Below are 21,940 nucleotides of genomic sequence, written 5' to 3' on the forward strand. Positions count from 1 at the left end.
TCTGACTTGCAATTCAGTCTCAACTTTTAACAAACATAAATAGAGAATTCATTATATGGATACATGTATTTTTTTAAAAATGATATTATAAAATAATAAATTAAATTTTTTATTTATAATATTATTTAATTGATATATATCTAACTTTTTCTTCTTCATTCTTTTTACTATTTCAACTCTTAGAATTTAAAATTATTTTTTACTCTTTTTATTCTTCCATAATTAGTTATTGACTATCTTGATGTTTATACTTATTTTTACATAATATTTTATGTACATGTTGATTCACATAAGATTTTTGAATTAAAGTATTAAATTGGTCTCTTATGTTTGGGCGTAATTCTGTTTTGGTTCTTAAGGTTTAAAGTGTTTTATTTGAATTCAAAAAAGTTTCATTTAGCATCAATTTAGTCCCACAGTGAGGTCAAAGTTAAATAATTAACAGAATGTCCTACATAACAACAGTACAAGAACAAAATCGATAATTTGGAGAACAATACAGACGAGGCACGAAATCAACCATGGATACATCAATACATTTATTTATTATTTTTCTTACAATATAAATAAAATATTTTCTATAAAACTAAAGAGAATGATAAATAAATGTATTGGTGCATCAATGGTTGATTTTGTGCCTCTGGAGCTTGTACTTGTTCTCCAAATTATCGATTTTGTTCTTGTACTGTTGTTATGTGGGACATTCCGTTAATTATTTAACTTTGACCTCACTGTGGGACTAAATTGATGCTAAATGAAACTTTTTTAGATTCAAATAGAACACTTTAAACCTTAAGGACTAAAATAGAATTACGCCCAAACATAAGGGACCAATTTAGTACTTTATCCTTTTTTTTAGTTATTTTTAAAGTATTATTCATTTTTAAGTGTAATTAAAATTAATAATTTAATATAGCCGATACATGCGAGCTTCGTCCTCCATGGCTCTACCACTCAAATGTCACAAAAACCTTCAAACCTTCAAACCTCTCCCTCAAACTCTCTCAACCACCAAGGTGCAACAATTTTAGTTTGGCACAAATGCTATCCGTGATAACTATCTATAGATTATGTATTTATACTTCTCTATGCATAAACTGTGGTAGGCAGGGGGTTATGTTCAGAACTTTTTTCTTCATAAACCGCAATGACCAAGTACGATTTATGTTTATGACTACCTATTTTCCTTCATAATCCGTGGTGAGCAGCCATAGTTTATGCTCAAAGTTTTTCAGCTGAGTCCAAAGCTTCCACGGTTTATGAACATATTAAAACCATGGTTAACTCCAACGGTTTACATAGTAAACAAAACAAGACATTCACGTAAAAAAATTTCAAATATTACAATCGGGTAAAGAATTATCTCATTTTATTTATTTAAGTAAATTGTCCTAAAATCAATCTAAATTAATATTTTTTTATAAAAAATAACTACAATAATTTTATTATAAAAAATAATTAAAATATTCTTATAATAGAAATATTATAATTATTTTTTATAAAAAAATATTAATTTAAATCAATATAAGATATAATTTATTAATTTTTTAACCAAATTAATTTATCTGATATTATTTTAATAAAAATAATATAATTTAATAAATTATATGTATTGAATTTTATATAATTAAAAATATTTTAAAAAAGAACACGTTTTGAGCGTCTAAGTGGCTACCTTAAAAGTTAAAACATTACTTTACTAAAAAGAAACTGACCTTTTGGACTTTACGGTCCTACTGAGTAGATGTGCAAATTTTCCGAAAAAAAATAAAAAATAGAAAAAGGTGATCTTCGGGACTTGAGCTTACAGCGTTTCTCTTTTGCCTCCTCTCTGCAGCAATCAATTGCTTTCTTTCTTGATCTACATTCCAACATCCATGTCTTCTTCGGAACCGAAAAGATGGATATACGACGTGTTCTTGAGCTTCCAAGGCGAAGACTCTCGCAGCACAACCGCCTCACATCTCTACAATTCTCTTACTCAAGCCGGCCTCTACGTTTTCCGCGACGATGAAGAGCTTCAGAAAGGAGACCAGATCTCGCCCTCACTGATTCGAGCAATAGAAGCTTCTAGAATCTCTCTGGTCATTCTGTCGGAACATTACGCTGCCTCAACATGGTGCCTGGAAGAGTTGGAGAAGATAATGGAGTGCCGGAGAAGCATAGGTCAGTGGGTTATTCCGGTGTTCTGTGATGCAAGTCCTTCAAAAATACGCCGTCAGGAAGGTCCTATCGGAGAAGCTTTCCGGCAGCATCTGCAAACGTTCTCAGAGGACAAAGTCAATCTTTGGAGGGCAGTCCTCCGCCAAGTTTGTAGCTTTTCAGGGGTGGATCTCCGATGTTCCAGGTATTTCAATTTCAATACTACTCCTATGTTATAAGCAGACAAGTCTAACTCTAAACTGATATTATAGCAACAGCATTTTTATATGACAATTTTTATTTATAATTGTGGTTGATGGAAGGTGTCTTTATAGATGTGTCTGGTAAAAATATTTTTTTATAATGATATCTAATAAAAATATCTTTACAAATATATTTTTTAAATTTTTATATATATATTTAAAATATAATAATTAATTATTATTGATAATAAATTGACAAATAATAAATTGGTATCTCATATTTTTCTTTTAGTATAGACATGAAAAAGTACAATAATTAGTCGAAAGTAAAAATTCTAGCTCAGAAATCAGAATTTTAAATTGTGTTTTTTTATGGTGTTTTTTTTTGTTTTCTTTCTAACGAGTCCTAAATTAAAACTAGCTGTCATTGTAAATACATCAAAAGAAGATCTCTCTACTTAATTATCACTAGTTTTAAAATTAATTACATGAATATAATTATTTTAAAGAATTACCAATATGCCACTTAATTTACACTACAATAAAAAAATTGTAGCAGTTTCATTTATATTTGTGTGAGACTTAAACAGCAAATTTTAACTTTTCATTTTGTTATATTTATATTTTATATAAATGATAGAAATTTAAAATCTAACCCACTGATCGGGTAAATCATATTTTTTAATTTTTAAACGAATACATATATTTTTCTTAAACATCGAATTGAACATATTATCTAATTGATTTTGAGTTGGTAAAGCTAGAAATTTAAATATTTAGAAATTTGACTAAATTTTAACTAAATATAATTATTATATCTGCTTTTTTTTTTTCAGATACTTTTATTTTATTGCTAAAACAAAAGGATCTTTACGGCTGTTTCGATTAACACAACGAAGGAGGTTTTCCAAAAGAAAAACTATTAAAAATAAAAATAAAAATAAAATGACAATTAAGTTTTAAAAATTTTAATTTTGGATTAATTAATCACAGAAAAAAACATATTAACTTGATTTTCTACTATAACAAATAATAGATATGTGATTAGAGGCGGAGCTAGAATTTTCGTTTGAAGAGGACTAACATAAAAAAATATAACTAAATAAGAGGCCAAAAAATATACTAACTCTCCTCTTTCTTTCTCCTCAACATCATTTTCAGTTACTATCATTATTAACATCCACTATCATTCTCTATTCTTTGCTACATTAATTTAGTGTCACTTTCTCCTCCTCTTTCTTACTAACCCGCTGTCACTTCTTTTTAATTGAATAATTTTATTTGTTTAAATACTTAAATTTAATTTGGGATATGGTCTTATGAGTTGTCCTTTTCTAAATTTTGATGATTGAATATAGATATTTATTTAAAGTATCAATTTTTATGTGAAAGAGTGATTTAGTGATTATGGAGTACATCGGTGTTTAATTTGTTCGATGTAGAATTTTCTACTTGAGATGCAAATTTGAGATTTAGTGTGAAACCAAATAAAGACAAGAACAAGCTAGTGAGAGAGGGATTGTGAGAATAAGGAGAAAAAAGAGAGAGAGAGAGGGTAGTCCTAGCGACGCTGGAATTGCCGATGGTGATAAGTGAAGTAGGGGGAGAGATATGGCTTCATGGTTTTGGTTCGGTCAAAAAGAAGAAGAATGACGGCAGTGAAGTGGTGTAGCAAAAACATAGAATGGTAATGGATGTTGGTAATGATGGTGGACAAAAATGATGGAGAGGAGAAAGAGAGAATGCAGAGAATGGTAGTAGATATTGGTGATGATTAGGGACTAGGTTGGAGTTATACTCCTCTTATTGACGGAAACTTTGATGGAAGGGCCAGAATGTAATGGATAGGCATTGTGATGGGATTATGCTTTTGTTAAGGGACGGAGAGGAGTTTCGTGAAATTGTTAAAGACCGGGTGAGGTTCACTCTAAAATTATTAAAGGGCGGAAGGGAGGGAGGAGGAAGATTTATGATAAATAGAGAGTAGTTGATAAAAATTATCAAAACTTAAAAGATAATAAATATTATATTGTCTAAATTATATGGTTTTATGCTTATGTGACAGCAATAAAACATATCACTGTAGATAACGAAATATTTTCGTTTCGTTTCATACTATTTATTAATAAAAGGACATACATATCTATTATTTATTATTTTAAAGGACTTATCTAGTATTTTTTTTCAAAGACTAATTAATTTTTTCTCAAAATTTTTAAAAATTTAATTGTTACTTGCTCTAAATATAATTACTATACCCTACTTATATATGTCTAAAACTGTAAATTATATTTTTCAAAAAAAATTACTTTTTTAATGACTTTTTACCAATCTTTTAATTGACCAGTTAAATTGACTTTTTAATCAAAACAATCAGGTGACCCATGTTCTATTAAGTATTAACATGATTGAATCTATTTACTACTACTAGTTAGGTTCTACGAACGATATTTTATTGATAACTAAATTTAAATTCGCGCATCATGAGAATTTTTTTATTAAAAATTAAAGCACTCTAAAATAGTTTAGTCAATTTTTTAATAAGATTATTTAGTCCAATTTTAAAAATATATTAATAAATGTTACTCCAGATACAAATATTCTTACATATTTTGTATAAGCCTAAATGATCTTTTTAAATATTAATTTAAAAATTACTGCTCAATAATGGACATAGCTGAATTCTAGGTATTTTAGTATGACAAATAAAGAAAAAATGAAATTTATCTTTTCTTAATGCCACTCATGTATGAATATACACAAAAAGTTTAGTTTTTATATACTTAGTAATTTAGTAGCTTAGCTTGTTATAATTCTTTTATATACTATAATAGATAATAAAACAGATTTTATAAAATGAAGTTTGTTTTCAAAGAGTACATACAATACTAGAATTTAGAGATTTAATATATGAATCAACATTTTTTTATAATATAATTTTTATATAATTGGAAAATTGAAGTGAGAAATTATGAGATTGATGTTAGATTGGTTATATAAATGTTATGTTTTATGAATTTTTTTTTTGTGAAGAGTAAAATTGGATAAAGAGTAAAGACTTTTATAAAATTTATAAAAAAGAAAAAAATATATACATTACACATGACAAAATTTTTTTGTGGAATTTTTCTTTATTAAAAAAAATTAATCTTGGCTCTTCACCAAAACTTCACTCTTCATTATAACATTACCTTTACTATGATATCTTAAAGGTGAACATGTGGATAGAATTTTTGTATGTTGTTGTCACAAAATAATTTTAGTGATGACATAACAAATTCATACAAAAGATAAAAATTCAGGGGGCATTAACTTGCTATAACACTACTTTTATGCATTATTATACTAGAATCTTTTATGTGTGTGGCTTTTATACAAAAGAACTCATACACTATCATGTATTACCTTGCTTCTCATATCAATAAAATTAGAACGCGAGGCGGTAAATTAATGATAATATATAATAAATATTAGAAATTGTTTTATTTTTTAGAATTAAATTAAATATGTGTAAATTAAAATTAAATTTAAAATATATTTTATTTAAAATAATTTGTAGTACAAAAGATTTAGATATTAAAATTGTATAAAGTGATATTTTTATTTGATGGTTTGATTTTTGTATTTGTTTTAGTTGATGGACTTAGTCTTTTTATATGGTATTCGTCTTCCTTTTTTTTATTGGTGGTTGTTAGAGTTGTTGCTTTCTTCTTTCTGTCGTAGGTTCTTGTGAATGCATGTTCTTCTGAATTGTTGAGTTGTATGCACTTCTATTGTGTTGTTTGTTCCATCTTTGCATGTATGTTCTTTTTTTGAAAATGTGTCTTGAATTTGTATGATTTTCTTTCTCCTTAATTTCTTGATGGGTATGTGATCTTCGCCTGATGATATTAGTGTTGGCGAAGTTGGTTCCTATAATCAATGAATAATTTAAATTAGAAATAAAAATGATGTATTGAATAAGTGAATTTTTTTTGGAGTATTACCTGTTTTATTTGTTGTAATATGTGTTGAAATTCAGTGTTTTTTATTGGAATAAATGTCTTGGTAACAGTGAATTGTTGAGAACCTTTTTTGAGATTAAAATAATTTGCTTTGACTTCAAATATAAGTGTGAGGTTGCACAAATTTTTCAATTGGGGTGGTGCTTCAGTGTCATTACTTTTTTGGAGTGTCATTAGATTTGAAGCAATTGTGCCCAACAATTTTTTTTCGTCGCCATCCAATAGTACAAAAATTGTTGTAGCACTTTGATCTGAAATAAGTATTTGGTTAGTAACTAATAATTTGTAGATGAGATTATGAAGAGTATATAGAGTTACCTTATTGTTGGATATTGTGGTGTTTGATTTCATGTGTCACAAATGTAGTTGCCTCCTTTTCATCTAATATAATCATTTCTAAGCAAAGAGGCTCGTCTTCATTTGTGGGTGTTAATGTTTTCCATAGACGAACCACGCAAACTTTGATAAACCAATTGTCTTGTTTTGTGATATTGTCCAAAAAATGATGTTCTATTGAGTAAGTTTGAGATGTTGTGTAGTTCGAAAATAAATTTCTTGTGCTAAACTTATTTGAAGGAATAGTGATAAGAGAGTTATATAAGTAGGTCAAATAGTATGGAATTTGAATATTTATAACGTAAACTTTATTATGATTAATAATATTATTATGACATTTGTAATATGGATGTTTATTATATTTAATGAGTTATTTATAGAAATTAATTATTGGGGTTATAAATTTATTGTATTGTTTATAACGGTAAGATATAATAAATATAGAAATATGGATTCAATATCTTTGTAGATTACAAATTTGGTTAGACACTAAATTTCTAAATTTTTTTTGTATATTTTATTTTTTTTACTGATTTGGAGATATAATAGTTGATTTGGCAAAAATTGAATGGTTGATTCTAAAATTTTGTCAAGCAAGCGATGTTACAGACATGACATTAGTAGGAGCAGAAACATGTCTTAAAAGTAATGTGGGTAAATTTATCTATCTACTTTTATATATTAAGAATAGAAATTTGGTTAGACACTGAATTTCTAGATTTTTTTTTGTATATTTTATTTTTTTTGCTGATTTAGAGATATAATAGTTGATTTGGCAAAAATTAAATGGTTAATTCTAAAATTTTGCCAAGGAAGTGATGTTGCTGACATGGCATTAGTAAGAGAGTCTTAAAAGTAATTTAGATAAACTTATCCATCTACTTTTATATACTAAGAATAGATTCTTCTTTTATAATAAAAAAATACCAAAAGTAATTGCAACATACATAATAAAATTGCTTGTATGATCTATGTTTGAAAATAATAATAACAGTTTTATAATAAGTTGCTCGGAAGCCTTTTGTTCAATTAATTTTTGTAGGAATGAAGCTGAGGAAATCAATACGATTGTTAAAGAAATCACTAGGTTCATAGGCAATACACTCTTGTTTGTTGCTCAATATCCTGTTGGGTTAGAATCTCGTGTGGAACATGTGATCAATCTCTTAAACTTGCAACAATCAGAGAAGGTTTTGATATTAGGAATTTTGGGAATTGGAGGAATTGGAAAAACAACTATTGCCAAAGCCATTTACAATCAAATTCATCGTCGTTTTGAAGGCCATTGCTTCCTTCCAGATATTAGAGAATCTTGGAAGCAAAGCACTAACCGGGTTTATTTACAAGAACGACTTCTTTCTGATATCTACAAAACAACAAAGATAAAGATACATAACATTGAATCAGGAAAGTTTATATTACAGGAAAGGCTTCCTGGGAAAAGGTTACTCCTTATACTTGATGATGTTGATGAATTAGACCAACTAAGAGCTTTATGTGGGAGTCGCGAATGGTTTAGTCCTGGTAGTAGAATAATCATCACAACAAGAAATGAGCACTTACTCAAAGTGTTTCAAGCTGATCACATATCTAGGATGTCAATTATGGACGATGATGAATCTTTTGAGCATTTTACTTGGCATGCATTCAAAGAAAAAAGTCCTCAAAAAGATTTTCTTGAACTTGCTACAAAGGTAGTTGCATATTGTGGAGGATTACCCCTAGCTCATGAAGTTATTGGATCCTTATTGTTCAATAAGAAGAAAAAGTTGTGGGAAAGTGTACTGGAGAAACTTACAAGAATTCCCAATCATGAAATACACAGAAAACTAAGAATAAGTTTTGATAACTTAAGTGATGATACCGAAAAAGAGACTTTTCTTGATATAGCATTCTTCTTTATTGGGATGGATCGAAATGAAGTCATAAATATTTTAGATGAATATGATGCTGAAGTTGGAATAAGCACTCTTGTAGACCGAAGTCTTGTGACGGTTGATAAAAATAACAAACTTGGAATGCATGATTTGCTGCGAGATATGGGAAGAGAAATTGTCCGTGAGAAATATCCGAAGGAGCCAGAGGGGCGTAGCAGGTTATGGTTGCAGAAGGAAGTGCTTGAAGTGCTACAAAAACATATTGTAAGACCTACATGCATTTTATTGTTTATGAAATCACTGAAGAAAGCTAAATGAACATAATATTTGATTTCGTTGTTGTACTTATTTGGTTTCTGATATAATTCTGTCTTGTTTATTTTACAGGGTACAAATGCTATTGAGGGACTAACTTTGAAGTTGACAAGAACTGATACAATTTGTTTGAAGACTGAAGCATTTAAGGAGATGAAGAAACTCAGATTGCTTCAACTTGCAGGTGTACAACTTGGTGGAGATTTTGAATATATTTCAAAAGATCTAAGATGGCTTTACTGGCATGGATTTCCTTTGAAATATATGCCTTCAAACTTTTCTCAAACAAGCTTAGTTTCCATTGAGTTAGAATCTAGCAGTCTCAAATTAGTGTGGAAAGAGCCAAAGGTATAAATTTTGAATATTTCTCAAACTTATTTCAATATATTTATCTTGATTTAAGGTTCTCATGGTAATGCTATTTTAATGTATAGGACTTAAGCTATGCTTTTAGGTTGGTCATGCTTTCACAAACAAACTTCTTTCATAATTTATCTGAGTTCTTTCTTTCTTTCTTTCTTTCTTTCAGTTCCTTGAGAGGTTAAAAATTCTCAATCTTAGCCATTCTCAGCACTTGACACAAACCCCTAACTTCTCATACTTGCCTAATCTTGAAAAGCTGTTACTCAACGACTGTCCACGTTTGACTGCAATTTCAGAAACCATTGAACATCTCAAATACATTCTTTTGATCAATTTGGAAGATTGCACAAGCCTTCATAACCTTCCAAGAAGTTTCTATAAGTTGAAATCTCTGAAAACTCTCATTATTTCGGGATGCTCAATGATTGATAAATTGGAAAATGATTTGGACCAAATGGAATCCTTGGTAACTTTGATTGCAGACAAGACTGCAATAACACAAGTGCCATTTTCAATAGTAAGATCAAAAAGCATTGGATATGTTTCTTTGTGTGGTTATGAAGGATTCTCACGTGATGTGTTTCCTTCTCTCATTTGGTCATGGATGTCACCAACAAATAATTTCTCATCTCAAGTTGAAACATGTATGGATTTGGAACTTGTTTCCTCAGATGTAGGAAAGCTTCGAAGTTTGCAAGTGGAGTGCAACTCAGATTTTCAACTAGCTGAAGGTATTGCAAGAATTTTGGACACTCTATATGCAACATATTACAATGAATTAGAAGCAACACCAACTACATCACAAGTCTCAAACATGGGAAGTTCATCCATAATTAGTATTTGCAATCAATTTCAAATGAATGGATTAGTCAAGTCTCTTCTAATTGAAGTGGGAGTCAAGAACCAAGTCAGCAACATTCTTAGAGAGAGAGTTTTTCAGGTATCTCTCTTGAATTTATTTTAATAACGTTTACAATCCCGCTACGTTACCAACAGCATTTCTGCCATGAAATATTTTTTTAATCAAATCCGTCCTTTAAAGAAATTAAATTAGTCATGTTAGTCTTCCCACCACTTTGTTTGTTGATGGTGTCAAAATTTGCTAATGTGACACGTTAATTGATATCCCAACACACACTTAGAAGTCTTAATTGACTATTAAGATTATTAGTTTATGAAATTAGATAAAATCAACTCCAAATTGAGAGATTTCCATGCCTCAAATTCTCCTCACAATTAGGTTTTGATTTGATCTAATTTCATAAACTTACTATGTTAATAGTCAATTAAGATACCCAGGTGTATGTTAGAGTGTCATTTAATGGGTCACATTAGTAAATTTTGACACCATCAACAAACAAAGCAACAGAAGGACCAACATGATTAATTTAAAATCTTTAAAGGAAAAATTTGATTAAAAAAATCTTTCGGGGACCAATTTAAAGAACGAATGATCTTTCAGGAACTAATTTGACCATTTACCCTTTTATTTTGGTGTATGATTATAGAAATGATAGATATATAGAGGATGTTTCCTCTTATTTAAGATTTCACACGTCTTTCTTACATATAGAGATTTTATCATAAGGTAGATTCTATTTTGGAACCAAATCTAGTGCCTCTCTTTTTAATTAGCAACAAGAATTCAGACATTAGAACATCATTTTTTTAATTATTTAATTAATTATTGATTTAAGATTTTATGAATTTTTCTTTTCAGAAATTGAGCACCAATGAGCATGACAATTATTTGTTGCCGGGTGACAATTATCCTGATTGGTTGACCTTCAATTCTGATGGTGCTTCTATAATTTTCAATGTCCCTCACGGGAATGGACGTGACTTGAAGACAATGACAATGTGCATTGTGTATTCTTCTTCTGCGGACACCATCTCACTAAAATGTCTCAAGAATGTGTTGATAATAAATTACACAAAATCTACCATTCAAGTGTATAAGTGTGACACACTAGCTTCTCTTGAAGATGAGGAGTGGCAAAGCATAATTTCAAGTTTGGAACCCGGAGACAGAGTTGAGATTGTGATTGTTGTTTATGGGACAGAATTTGTTGTGAAGAAGACAACAGTTTATCTCATATATGGTGAGCCAAATAATGAAGATAGGGATGCTACCGATATGCCAGAAGATAAGAATGTTATTAGTTTTGGCAGAGCTAAAAATGTGAGTAGTTCTAACCCTATCATACTCATTCAATAATGTGTTATTTCATGGTTAATGAGAGGAGATGATTTTATACCAATTGGCATTAGTTTTTTAATTTGTAATCCAAAAATAATTTAACAATCCATGAACTAGTGATTCTAGTAGTTAAACATGTTTGACATGCTGAATTGCTTCAACCAGTACAAACCATTTTCTTTACTTCTTTGTGAGCTTAGAGATTTCATGGACCTTTGTCTCTCGCCTCTGTTCTGGTCTCGCCGCTGTTCTGGATTGGTGTTGCTGGTTTTCTAATTTGGAAACATTGCCTATCTGACAAACGAAGAAGGTAACCTCATTTTAAGGTACCAACCTATAACTGCTGCTTCCTCAAATATGTATAGAATCATTTTCTTCATCAACAAAAATATGTTTTGTTTTCCATGTCTTAGAATTTTTGTTTTTACTACATAGCTTTAAAGTTTGCAGACATGGATGCATCAAATTTTCAAATCATGAGAAGACTTTTCCATTTCTATTGTAGTAGACCAGAAGTATCATGAAGAAATTAAAGAGGAAGGTAGCTTGCTATGAAAACACTCAAAATTTGATCTGTTATGTGACCTTTAAAAGGAAAAAAAAAATAGTTGTTGAAAAGAGCTCTTGGCAGCATTAAGCATTAGAATTTTCTTCATTTTGTAATTATTCCTTTTCCTTTTGTTCACTAACACTTCTGCCGTTGTTTAAATAGAATTTAACAACTGTTGCAAATCCAAATAATAATTTCCCTTTTTTAACTTATATCTATGTTATGTTTTTGAGCCTATCTCACAAACGAACAAGATAGCACCATTACACGGTACAAACCTATACCTGTTTGAGAAATGAGAATTCAGTGTTGTTGTTTGTCATCAACAAAAAGTCAAAGCAATATCTTGTTTCTATGTTTTGATTTTGAGTTTTCTGCTATGGGTTTTAACTTTTACAACCCACTTAAATGATGAAGTTCATTCTGACCAAAGAAAAAAAATAGAGAAAAAAAAAAAGAAGATAATCGATGAAGTTTGTTGTGACTTTCTAGATCTCAATGTAGAAGACTAGAAGTATTGGTGTGTCTTGCATTCTTCAAGAAAGACTGAGGCATAAAGTAATTTGTTGGTTTTGGATGTTCGAAATTAAGAATTTTGAATGTCTGAATCAAATTGAGTAATTGATTAGGAGTCTTACTTTTGTAGAAAGAATGAGAATTTAAATGAGAGCTTGGGTGATTATGGGTCTGAGTGAGTGAATGATGTCAGGATTTTTTATGTGTGAGTGGAAACAATTGTGAAAGTTTTGACAGTTGAGAGCAAGAGTGAATGAGCAAGGGTTCGAGGAGGCGCTGGTGTTTGCGGTGATCAAGAATTAGTGAGTATGCCTTTAAAATTTGTCTTGAGCCATTTCTTAACTAACTGTGTTATATATATCAGTTTGCACACTATATGCCAACACAAGTCTATAACTTTTTGATTAATATTAAGTGTTCTAATCTATTCTTCTATTCTTAATATATAAAAGTAGGTACATAGATTTAGGGTCCGTTTGGGAAACTCTAAGAGTAGCTTTTTTTAACTTTTGATTTATGAAAAGTAGTAGTATTAATATCGGGTGCAATTTTCAAAATCAAATTGCAACTTTCTAAGAAGCTATTTTGGAGCTTATAGAGAAGTTAAAAAAAAATGACTTCTCTCATAATATTTCTACTTTTCATTACATTTCTTTAAAATAAGCACTTTTAGATTTAAAAATCCAAACACAAAATAACTTATTTATAAGTTACTTTTAACAGAGTCATTTATTGTTTAAGTTATTTTATCAAAAGGAGCTTAATTAAGTTAGTTACCCAAACTGAGCCTTACCCACATTATTTTTAAGTTATTTCTCTTCTTCTACTAACACCATGTCAGCACCAACACTTACTTGGCAAAATTTTAGAATCCACCACTCAAATCTTGCCAAATCAACTTTTATTTTCACATAAAAAAAACACAAAAAACAAATAAAAAACACAATAAAAACCAACAAATTAACTTTTTCCAAATCAATCCTTATTTCTAAAACAACAAAAACACAAATTAGCATTTACCCCAACAAAAAGCTCTCAAAACTAAAGAGTTTATTACCTTTCTCAAACCTTCACCCTCTTAGCACCTCTCCGTACCAAGATTCTATTTCCTCCATCCTCTTCCGGTCCCATCCTATTTCCTCCATCCTCTTCCGGTCTCATAAGCCATTGTTTTTTCCTCAAAACAAATTGTAGATCGCGATGTCCATTTCCGGCGGAGCCGCATTGCATAAATTGCAGAAACCAGGGCAAACTCTATTCCTCCTCTTGCGGTTCTCCTGCCAGAGCTCGATTCTGGGTCTCAGACCAACGTCACCATTTGGCACCGCCAACGTAGGAAATTTGTCTCAGGTATCTTCCTAAAGATTTCAAACTTTGCCGTTTATTCTCCTCATTGTTCAATATCATTTTCAATAGCCTTATTTATTTGCTATAAATAATAACATTTTAATTGTGAACTCATTACAAGTAGCACAAGTTTATGTATTCCCCTTTTGTAAACGGTTCTCCGGAGCTCGATTCTGGGTCTCAGACCAGCGTAGAAAATTTGTTATCTTTCTAAAGATTTTCAACTTTGCCGTTTACTCTTCTCATTGTTCAATATCATTTTCAATAGCCCTATTTATTTGTTATAAATAATAACATTTTAATTGTGAACTCATTGCAAGTAGCACAAGTTTATGTATTCCTCTTTTGTAAACGGTTCTGTTCAACACTCACAACCAAAATTAATGTGCATTTAAAATTATTGCTCCCTATATACTATCGATTGCAATATTTCATCATCAAATTATAAATTGTTATTTTACATGTAGAGTACTTCTTTCACAATTTACATTACGTGTTTCTCTTTTTCAAATTATTATTCCACATGTGCAGTGTTGATTCCACAATTTACTTAGAATGGATTATCATTCTTTGACCATGTCTTATTCTCTTTGTTGTAGAAGGATTTGCAGTGGTAATGACAGACCGGAAGAGTTAATACCCAAAATTGCTAGATGAAAATCAACCAATCACTATTTAGTAAAATGTTTTAAAAAAATTAAAACAAAAAACTCTTATCTATTATTATTCAATTGAAACATCAAGTACTAATTAAATGCAATAAACATACATTAAAAGTGTCATAATAATAATTATAAAAAATTTCAGTTACAAATATTCAAATTCTACAACTTATACATATTAAGACTCTTACTACTCTTCATTTCTTAATCTCTTATACTAATTGTAAAAAATTCCTTAAATTTAATATAACATTTTTATATGTTTTTCATTCTCATTCATTTATTTTTTCATTATTTACAAACAAAAAAATCGCAAAAAAAGACAAAGTGTAGCCATTAATGCAAATCAAAAAATGAAAAAAAAAATGCAGTTTTGTATAACTCTAATATAAATAACCTATGTCTTTTTTAAAAATAAATAAATTCAAAATCTATTTATAATATGTTCTCTAAAATATTTTTAATATAATATTTATTAAAATATACTATATAGTATAAATAATCTACCTCTCCGTGCATTGTGCGGGTCTCACTCTAGTTATTACAAAATTGAAGAAAATTCTAATGTCTAGTGTTGCCATAAAGAGCTTGCTTCAAGACTGCTAGCTTCCTCTCATAACTCTGCTTTGACAACTCAGCCTTTCTGATTGCAGATTCTGATTCTTTGAGAGTGCTCACAACCTCTTCATTCTCTTTTATCAAAGTTTCCAAATTCTTATTGATGTTTATAGATTCAAACTCACAACGTTTCACATTGAATTGTAACCTATTCCTCTTCTCATGCAAGGCTTTTAGTTTCACCTCCAATTCATTGATTTTTTTTGACATCTCATTGACCTTTTCTTTTCCTTTAGAAATTGAAGCAGAAAAGTGTCCCTGTTTGGCCTCAGCCGCTTTTAACTTCTCTTGAAGTCCATTCTTTGAGTCGATCAATCTTTGATGACTGTCTAACACTTCTTGAACAAGTGGAAAATCATTGTGAAAATCTTCATAGAAATGACTAATCTCATTAACCAAAGAGTGAAGATCTTTAGAAACTTGTGATGACTCTATTATTTGGCCTAATTGAGCCACATAGCCAAGAAGCTGATTCTTGATGTTAACGTCTCCTACCAAGGCTTCTAGTTCATTATCCAAAAGAAGTTGCATTTTTTGAAAGATTGAAATCACAGAGAGACTTTGAAGTTCTAATGATCCAGGACTAGGGTACAGAAAGTAGCTCTCTGACAATGTTTTATCCAACTCTGCAATAAGCAAATCACTATCTTCATGAAGCTCATCTTCTTCTGCAACCATAATAGGTATTATGGTGGTGGCTGATGATGTAGGATCAACATGAAGGTCCGTAGCTGAGTGGGAAATGTTGATTGTTTCATGTTTTTTTTTTCTGTTGTCTCCTTAGTCAAAGTAAGCTCAGAATATATATTAGCATCAAGAGGGATCTGTACAAGAAAATAATTAAATAATTAGAAAAATTAACCAATAAATTTGGGATTTAAGTTTTAAATGAGTGTGTATGTGTTAATGTTTCTAAATAGTTGTTTAAAACAAATCAATATTAAATCATTCAAAAATTTCACATGAAATTAATACTAGTGTGACTACTATTATATATCCTTTCATACCTGAACTAAGGGAATAAGTCCTGTGGACTTTGACTCAAATGTCTTGGTGGTTGACATGGCTTCAACTTGCTGACTTTGTACCACCACAGCGACATAGAGACCTTTTTTTTTTGTTTTTCACGGTATTCTCCAGCCGTCAAGACCAAAGACTAATTCGTCATGGTACTGACCTTCATTTAAGGGTTTGTCGCTGGTCAATAGGTTGCTGCATATACAAGACGGGATTCGAACCCCCACACTTATTTAAACGGACTAGTGAGCTAACCACTAGACCAACCCAATTTGATTACAACATAGAGATCATTACTTACATTTTCATCTCCAATGGCAGCAACATCATCATCAATATTATCATCGACACTTGAAGAACTTTCATTTATATCAGTTGGTCCTACATAATTAGCACCAAAACCATTAGTAATTGGTGGCATGCTATCAGTACTAGAAGTAGAAGCATTTCTGTTCAGATTGGCTATCATATCATCGTGAACACTAGTGATAGAAATGGAGAATACAGAGAAGAGAGAGATCGACAAGAAATTTGAATTGAAAATTGAAATAGAATAATTATTGTGCTATTTTTTAATTTTTTACAACAGAATCCAAACCTTCTATTTATATAGCAGAGTTGGTTAGAGGACCTTATCTCTAGAAAGCTAACAACCTCTAACTAAATCAGTTATAGCTAACTAACAGTTTTACTAACTATTGCTCATATCTCCAATATCCCCCCTCAAACTTGAAGATACTCTTACAATAACTTTAAGTTTGTCTTTACACTTGTTGAAAGGTTCTGCTGACAGGGATTTAGTAAAAATGTCAGTCACTTGATTTACTGCACTAATATGAACAACACTTAACTGATTCTGATTTACTCTTTCTCTAACAAAATGTAAATCTAACTCAAAGTGTTTAGTTTTGCTGTGCAAAATGGGATTAGCTGCCAGCAAAACTGCACTCGTGTTATCGCAATATAGAATGGGAACAATGTCAACTTGGATGTGAAGTTCCTTGAGAAGATTTTGGAGCCAGACCATTTGGGAATCTGCTTCGGCTAGTCTCCTATACTCAACTTTTGTGCTGGATCTGCTGACAGAGGGTTGTTTCCTGCTGCACCAAGATACCAGGTTTGCACCAAGATAAACTCTACAACCATAAGTGAATTTTCTATCATCAACATCCGATCCCCAGTCTGAATCACAAAAAGCATAAATTCTTAAGTCAGTACTGGAATTAAACAAAAGACCTTGTTCTATTGTCCCAGCAATATACCGTAACAATCTCTTCACACATTTCCAATGACTAATCAAGGGTCTTTGCATATATTGACTTAATTTGTTAACACAATAAGATATTTCTGGCCTTGTTAAGGTAGCATACTGTAGAGACCCTATAACAGATCTATATAATGTTGCATCATCAAAGATATCATTTCCTTCTTTAGATAGTTTAACACTTGTGATCATAGGAGCTGGAACTCCTTTCAATTCTGCCATGCCAACTTTCTTCAATAGGTCAGAGATGTATTTTGTTTGGCTAAGATGATAAGTTCCCGAATCAATCTTACATGCGTCTATTCCAAGAAAATAACTAAATTCACCAAGATCTTTTAAGTAGGGTGGCAAAACGGATCGAGCCCGTTGGGCCGATCTGCTAAACCCGCTAAAAAAGGCGGGTCGGGCTAGGATTTGGAGCTCGCCAAATTAAAAAAATCCGCCAAACCCATACCGCCAAATTGGCGGACGGGCCGGTTCGCCGGGCTGAAAATTTTTATTTTTATTTTTTTTATTAAATAAAATAGTGATTACTATTATAAAATTAATAATTATAGAATTTTTAAACACTTTTTTTTTCATTTTTTGTTTTTATTCTTCTTTTAGTTATTAACTTTATTTATTTTATTTTACAATTTCGTATATATGCTCAAATTATGTGACTTATTTTTTAAAATAAAGATGATTCTATTGACAAATATTATTTTGAACAATTTTATTGAAGTTAAAATTTTTTTTAAAAAAATAGTAAAAAAATTATATTATAATTTGACTATTTTTTATTTGTATTTAATTTTTTAATTATTATTTTTTGGTTAATTTTAATGAATTTTTTTTTTTAAAAAAAAGAGTCAAGCGGGCTAGCCCGCCAACTCGCCAATCCGCCATAAAGTAGGGCGGACTAGCATTTTGAACCCATTTTAGTTGGCGGGGCGGGCTAGTCCGCCCTGTTTATAGGGCGGGCCTAAGCGGGACGGGGCAGGTTGGGATGGGCCGGTCCGCTTTGCCACCCCTACTTTTAAGGAAAAAATGTTGTGAAGCTGGTTTATAGTATTTTGAATGGCAATTGTATTATTTCCAGTAATAAGTATATCATCTACATATACTAGAATATATATAGTGATAGTAGGATCATGCTTGACAAATAAAGAGTGATCTGACCTGGTTTTGATGAAACCAAATGAAGCTAAAGTTGAAGAAAGTTTAACAAACTATGCTCTTAGGGCTTGTTTTAAGCCATACAAGGATTTTTTTCAATCTACAAACCTATCCAACATCACCTTGAGAAAATTCTGGAGGTTGTTTCATAAAAACCACTTCATTCAAATTCCCATTCAAAAATGCGTTATTGAAATCGAACTGCCGAATCTGCCAATGATACTTTAAAGCAATGGTGAGAACAATTCTTATGGATGAAGGTTTGATTATAGGGGCAAAAACCTGTTCATAATCAACCCCTTCAACTTGGTGGTTACCCTTTGCAACCAATCTAGTTTTATACTTAGCAATATCTCCATTTGGTTTTCTTTTAATAGCATAAATATCCACCTGCTACCGATCACCTTGGCAATAGGGGGAGGAGTTTCTAAACTCCATGTTTGATTCTTATATAAAGCTTGCAGCTCCTCCAACATGACTTGATGCCAATGAGGTGACTGTAAAGCCTGTGTAGTGGTGGTAGAAACATTATTATAAAGATCAAGATTGGAAGAAGTAGTAGTTAAGAATAGTTTTGGTTTTACAATACCAGACTTGGATCTGGTTTGCATTAAGTGAGTATTAGTTGAAATTTTTTATTTTGGAGAATTTTCAAATTGTATTTCTAAACCTGATATAAGGACACTATCTGAGTGGTGTTGAGCTATATTGGCTTTAGAAAGAGGAATTGGCTCATTTGGTTTTTGGTTAGAGACTTGCTTAGGTGATGATGCATCTAAGGAAGAGTGAGAAAGATGGTCTGAATTAGAAATAGATCGAACTGGTTGGTAGGAGGAATGAAGAGCAGAACTGGACACATTGTTAAGATGTGAATTTGAAGAAGTATGAGTTATAATAGGCAGTACCAAAAATGTATGAGGAAATTATTGCTTAGGCAAAGCAGGAGGTGAGGATAGAAAAAGAATAGAATATAAAAATTTAGATTCATCAAATATAGCATGACGAGTAATGACGATTTTTCCAGTTTTAGTGAGACACTTATATTCCTTATGATTAGGAGCATAACCTAAGAAGATGGATAATTGAGATTTGTAGTCAAATTTATTGGTAGAATATGGTTTAAGACATGGATAGCAAGCACACCCAAAGGTTCTAAGGAAAGAATAGTCTGGTTTATGATGGTGAAGGAGTTCATAAGGAGTGATATTTTAAGTATTTGGAGAGGGTAGTCTATTGATGATGTAGGTTACCAAAAGGAAGGCATCGTCCCAATGTATCAAAGGAAGAGAATCTCTTGCAAGCATTGCAAGACCAGTTTCAACAATGTGACGATGCTTCCTTTCGGCCTGTCCATTTTGTTGATGAGTGTATGGACAAGAGAAGCGATGAGTAATACCGTGAGTAGCAAAAAATTTAGTGAATTATGTAGATAGGTATTCACGGCCATGGTCAGTTTGTAAAGATTTAATCTTTAGACCCGTGTGAGTTTCAAGATTAGCTTTGAATTGTAAAAAAAGCATGAAATGCCTGAGATTTAGAATGGAGAAGATAAACACATGTATACCTAGTAAAAGCATCAACAAATGAGATATAATAATTGAATCCATGATATGAAGTAATAGGGGCAGGTCCCCATAAATCTGAATACACAATTTCAAGAGGAGCATTAAAGTTAAATTTATCTAGAGAGAAAGGAAGAAAGTGCATTTTTGCAGCAGAATTCACAAACATGAGAAGTGGCTTTATTTGATTGAACAATCAAATTACAATGTCTCATTATATTTAGAACAGTATTTGTGGCATAGTGGCCAAGTCTATCATGCCACAATTCATATGAGTTCAAATTAGTATGAAAAACCTTAGGATAAAAGTTGTCAATTTGCACTAAATTCTTATCAGCATTGTCAGATTTAGTTTGAGTAATAGCCACTCTATCAAAATGATAAATGCCATTCCTAGGAATTCCTTGAAGAAGAATCTCCTTTGTAATCTGGGATTTAACACAACAATAGTTAGCATGAAACTAAAAGAAACACTTGTTATCAACAGCAAATTTATGCACACTTATAAGGTTCTGAGTTATTTCAGGAGAATGTAATAATTTGCCAAGTAGAAACTTTTGTTTTGTATCAAGATTAACAAGATATGAGTGACTATATTGAGTAATACTACTACCTGTACCATTACCTAGCATAATCTGTTCAAAACTGTTGTAATCAGATGAGCAAACCAGATTGTTTAGATCAGATGTAACATGATGACTAGTACCTGTATCAGGAAATCAGGAAGAGTCTGACAAGGCGGAAGGAGTTGCAAGATAAGCACGAGGAGCATGAAATGATGATGGAGGTGGAAGAGACAAAGGTGTATTTGTTTGCTAATTTGTGAAATTTTGAGAAGAAGGGTGAAAGTTGTGATCAAAGCGATGGAAGCAAGAAAAAGCCACATGTCCAAGTCTCCCACATACTTGACACTGAAGCCTATAGTCCAAAGAAGAGTATCTGTCACCGCGAGAAAATCTACCACCCCTTCCACGACGTCCATAGAAATTTGCTCTTGAAGGTGGTCTTGCATATGGTGGAGTTGTTTGTGTGTAATTGGCAGAAATTGATCCAAAATCAGGTTTTCGAAAACAATCGAACATATGTTCATGAGCCAGAAGGAGGGATTCGGCTTCCATTAGAGAAATTGACTCAATGTTTACCATTACATCAAAGATATACAATGCATAATCCTCAGACAAGCCTTCAGTAATGGCGGTAATATGATCATCAAGGGAGAGGGTATAACCACTTGCTGCTAGAGAATCCACAATATTTCATATCTTGGCGAGATATTCAATAGCAAAAGTTCCACCTTTTCTAGTCGACTTGAGTTCAAATTTTAATTATTGAATCTTAATTTTTGAAGTTTTAGAGAAATAATCTTGAATTTTTGCCCAAAACTTGGTGTGCAAAAAGCGCAATCCAACATTCTGTTCTTGAAACTATCATCAATTGATGAAAGAAGCCAGGTCGTGAGGTAGTGATCTTTAGTCTTCCATTTCTTGTAGGATTCTGATTCTGTTCCTGCAATTCGAGCTGCTTCATTATCAAATTTGGTTGGAATTTTCTCTGGATTAAGATGATCCACCAATTCATTAGCATTGATGACATGAAGAGCCAAGTGCTGCCAGGTCTTGAAAGAGCTTTCATTGAGTTTATCTATCATAGGTGCAGAAAAAGTAGTTGAATTTGTAGAAAAAAGAAAAGCAGAAGAGTGTGGGATAATTGCTGCCATGGATCTTGGACCTGAGCTCATAATACCATGATAGAAATGGAAGAATACAGAGAAGAGAGAGATTGACAAGAAATTTGAATTAAAAATTG

General features: G+C 31.3%; 1 protein-coding gene across 2 annotated transcripts; it reads left to right on the forward strand.

Annotated features, from left to right (window-relative positions):
* Window positions 1-1,684: 1,684 nt before the first annotated feature.
* LOC112727938 (disease resistance protein RPV1) lies at window positions 1,685-12,206 on the forward strand. 2 transcript variants are annotated; one of them, XM_025777889.3, is made up of 7 exons: window positions 1,685-2,347; window positions 7,728-8,826; window positions 8,950-9,225; window positions 9,407-10,180; window positions 10,961-11,422; window positions 11,641-11,766; window positions 11,884-12,206. In XM_025777889.3, exons 1-6 carry the CDS (start codon window positions 1,878-1,880, stop codon window positions 11,752-11,754), a joined length of 3,195 nt encoding a protein of 1,064 aa, XP_025633674.1. In that variant the 5' UTR covers window positions 1,685-1,877; the 3' UTR covers window positions 11,755-11,766; window positions 11,884-12,206. The 2 variants fall into 2 exon arrangements, with proteins under 2 accessions (XP_025633674.1, XP_025633676.1); XM_025777891.3 differs by having other exon boundaries at window positions 11,946-12,206.
* Window positions 12,207-21,940: the final 9,734 nt, after the last annotated feature.

Source organism: Arachis hypogaea, chromosome 12 (genome assembly GCF_003086295.3).
Source record: "Arachis hypogaea cultivar Tifrunner chromosome 12, arahy.Tifrunner.gnm2.J5K5, whole genome shotgun sequence".
Lineage (NCBI taxonomy): Eukaryota > Viridiplantae > Streptophyta > Magnoliopsida > Fabales > Fabaceae > Arachis > Arachis hypogaea.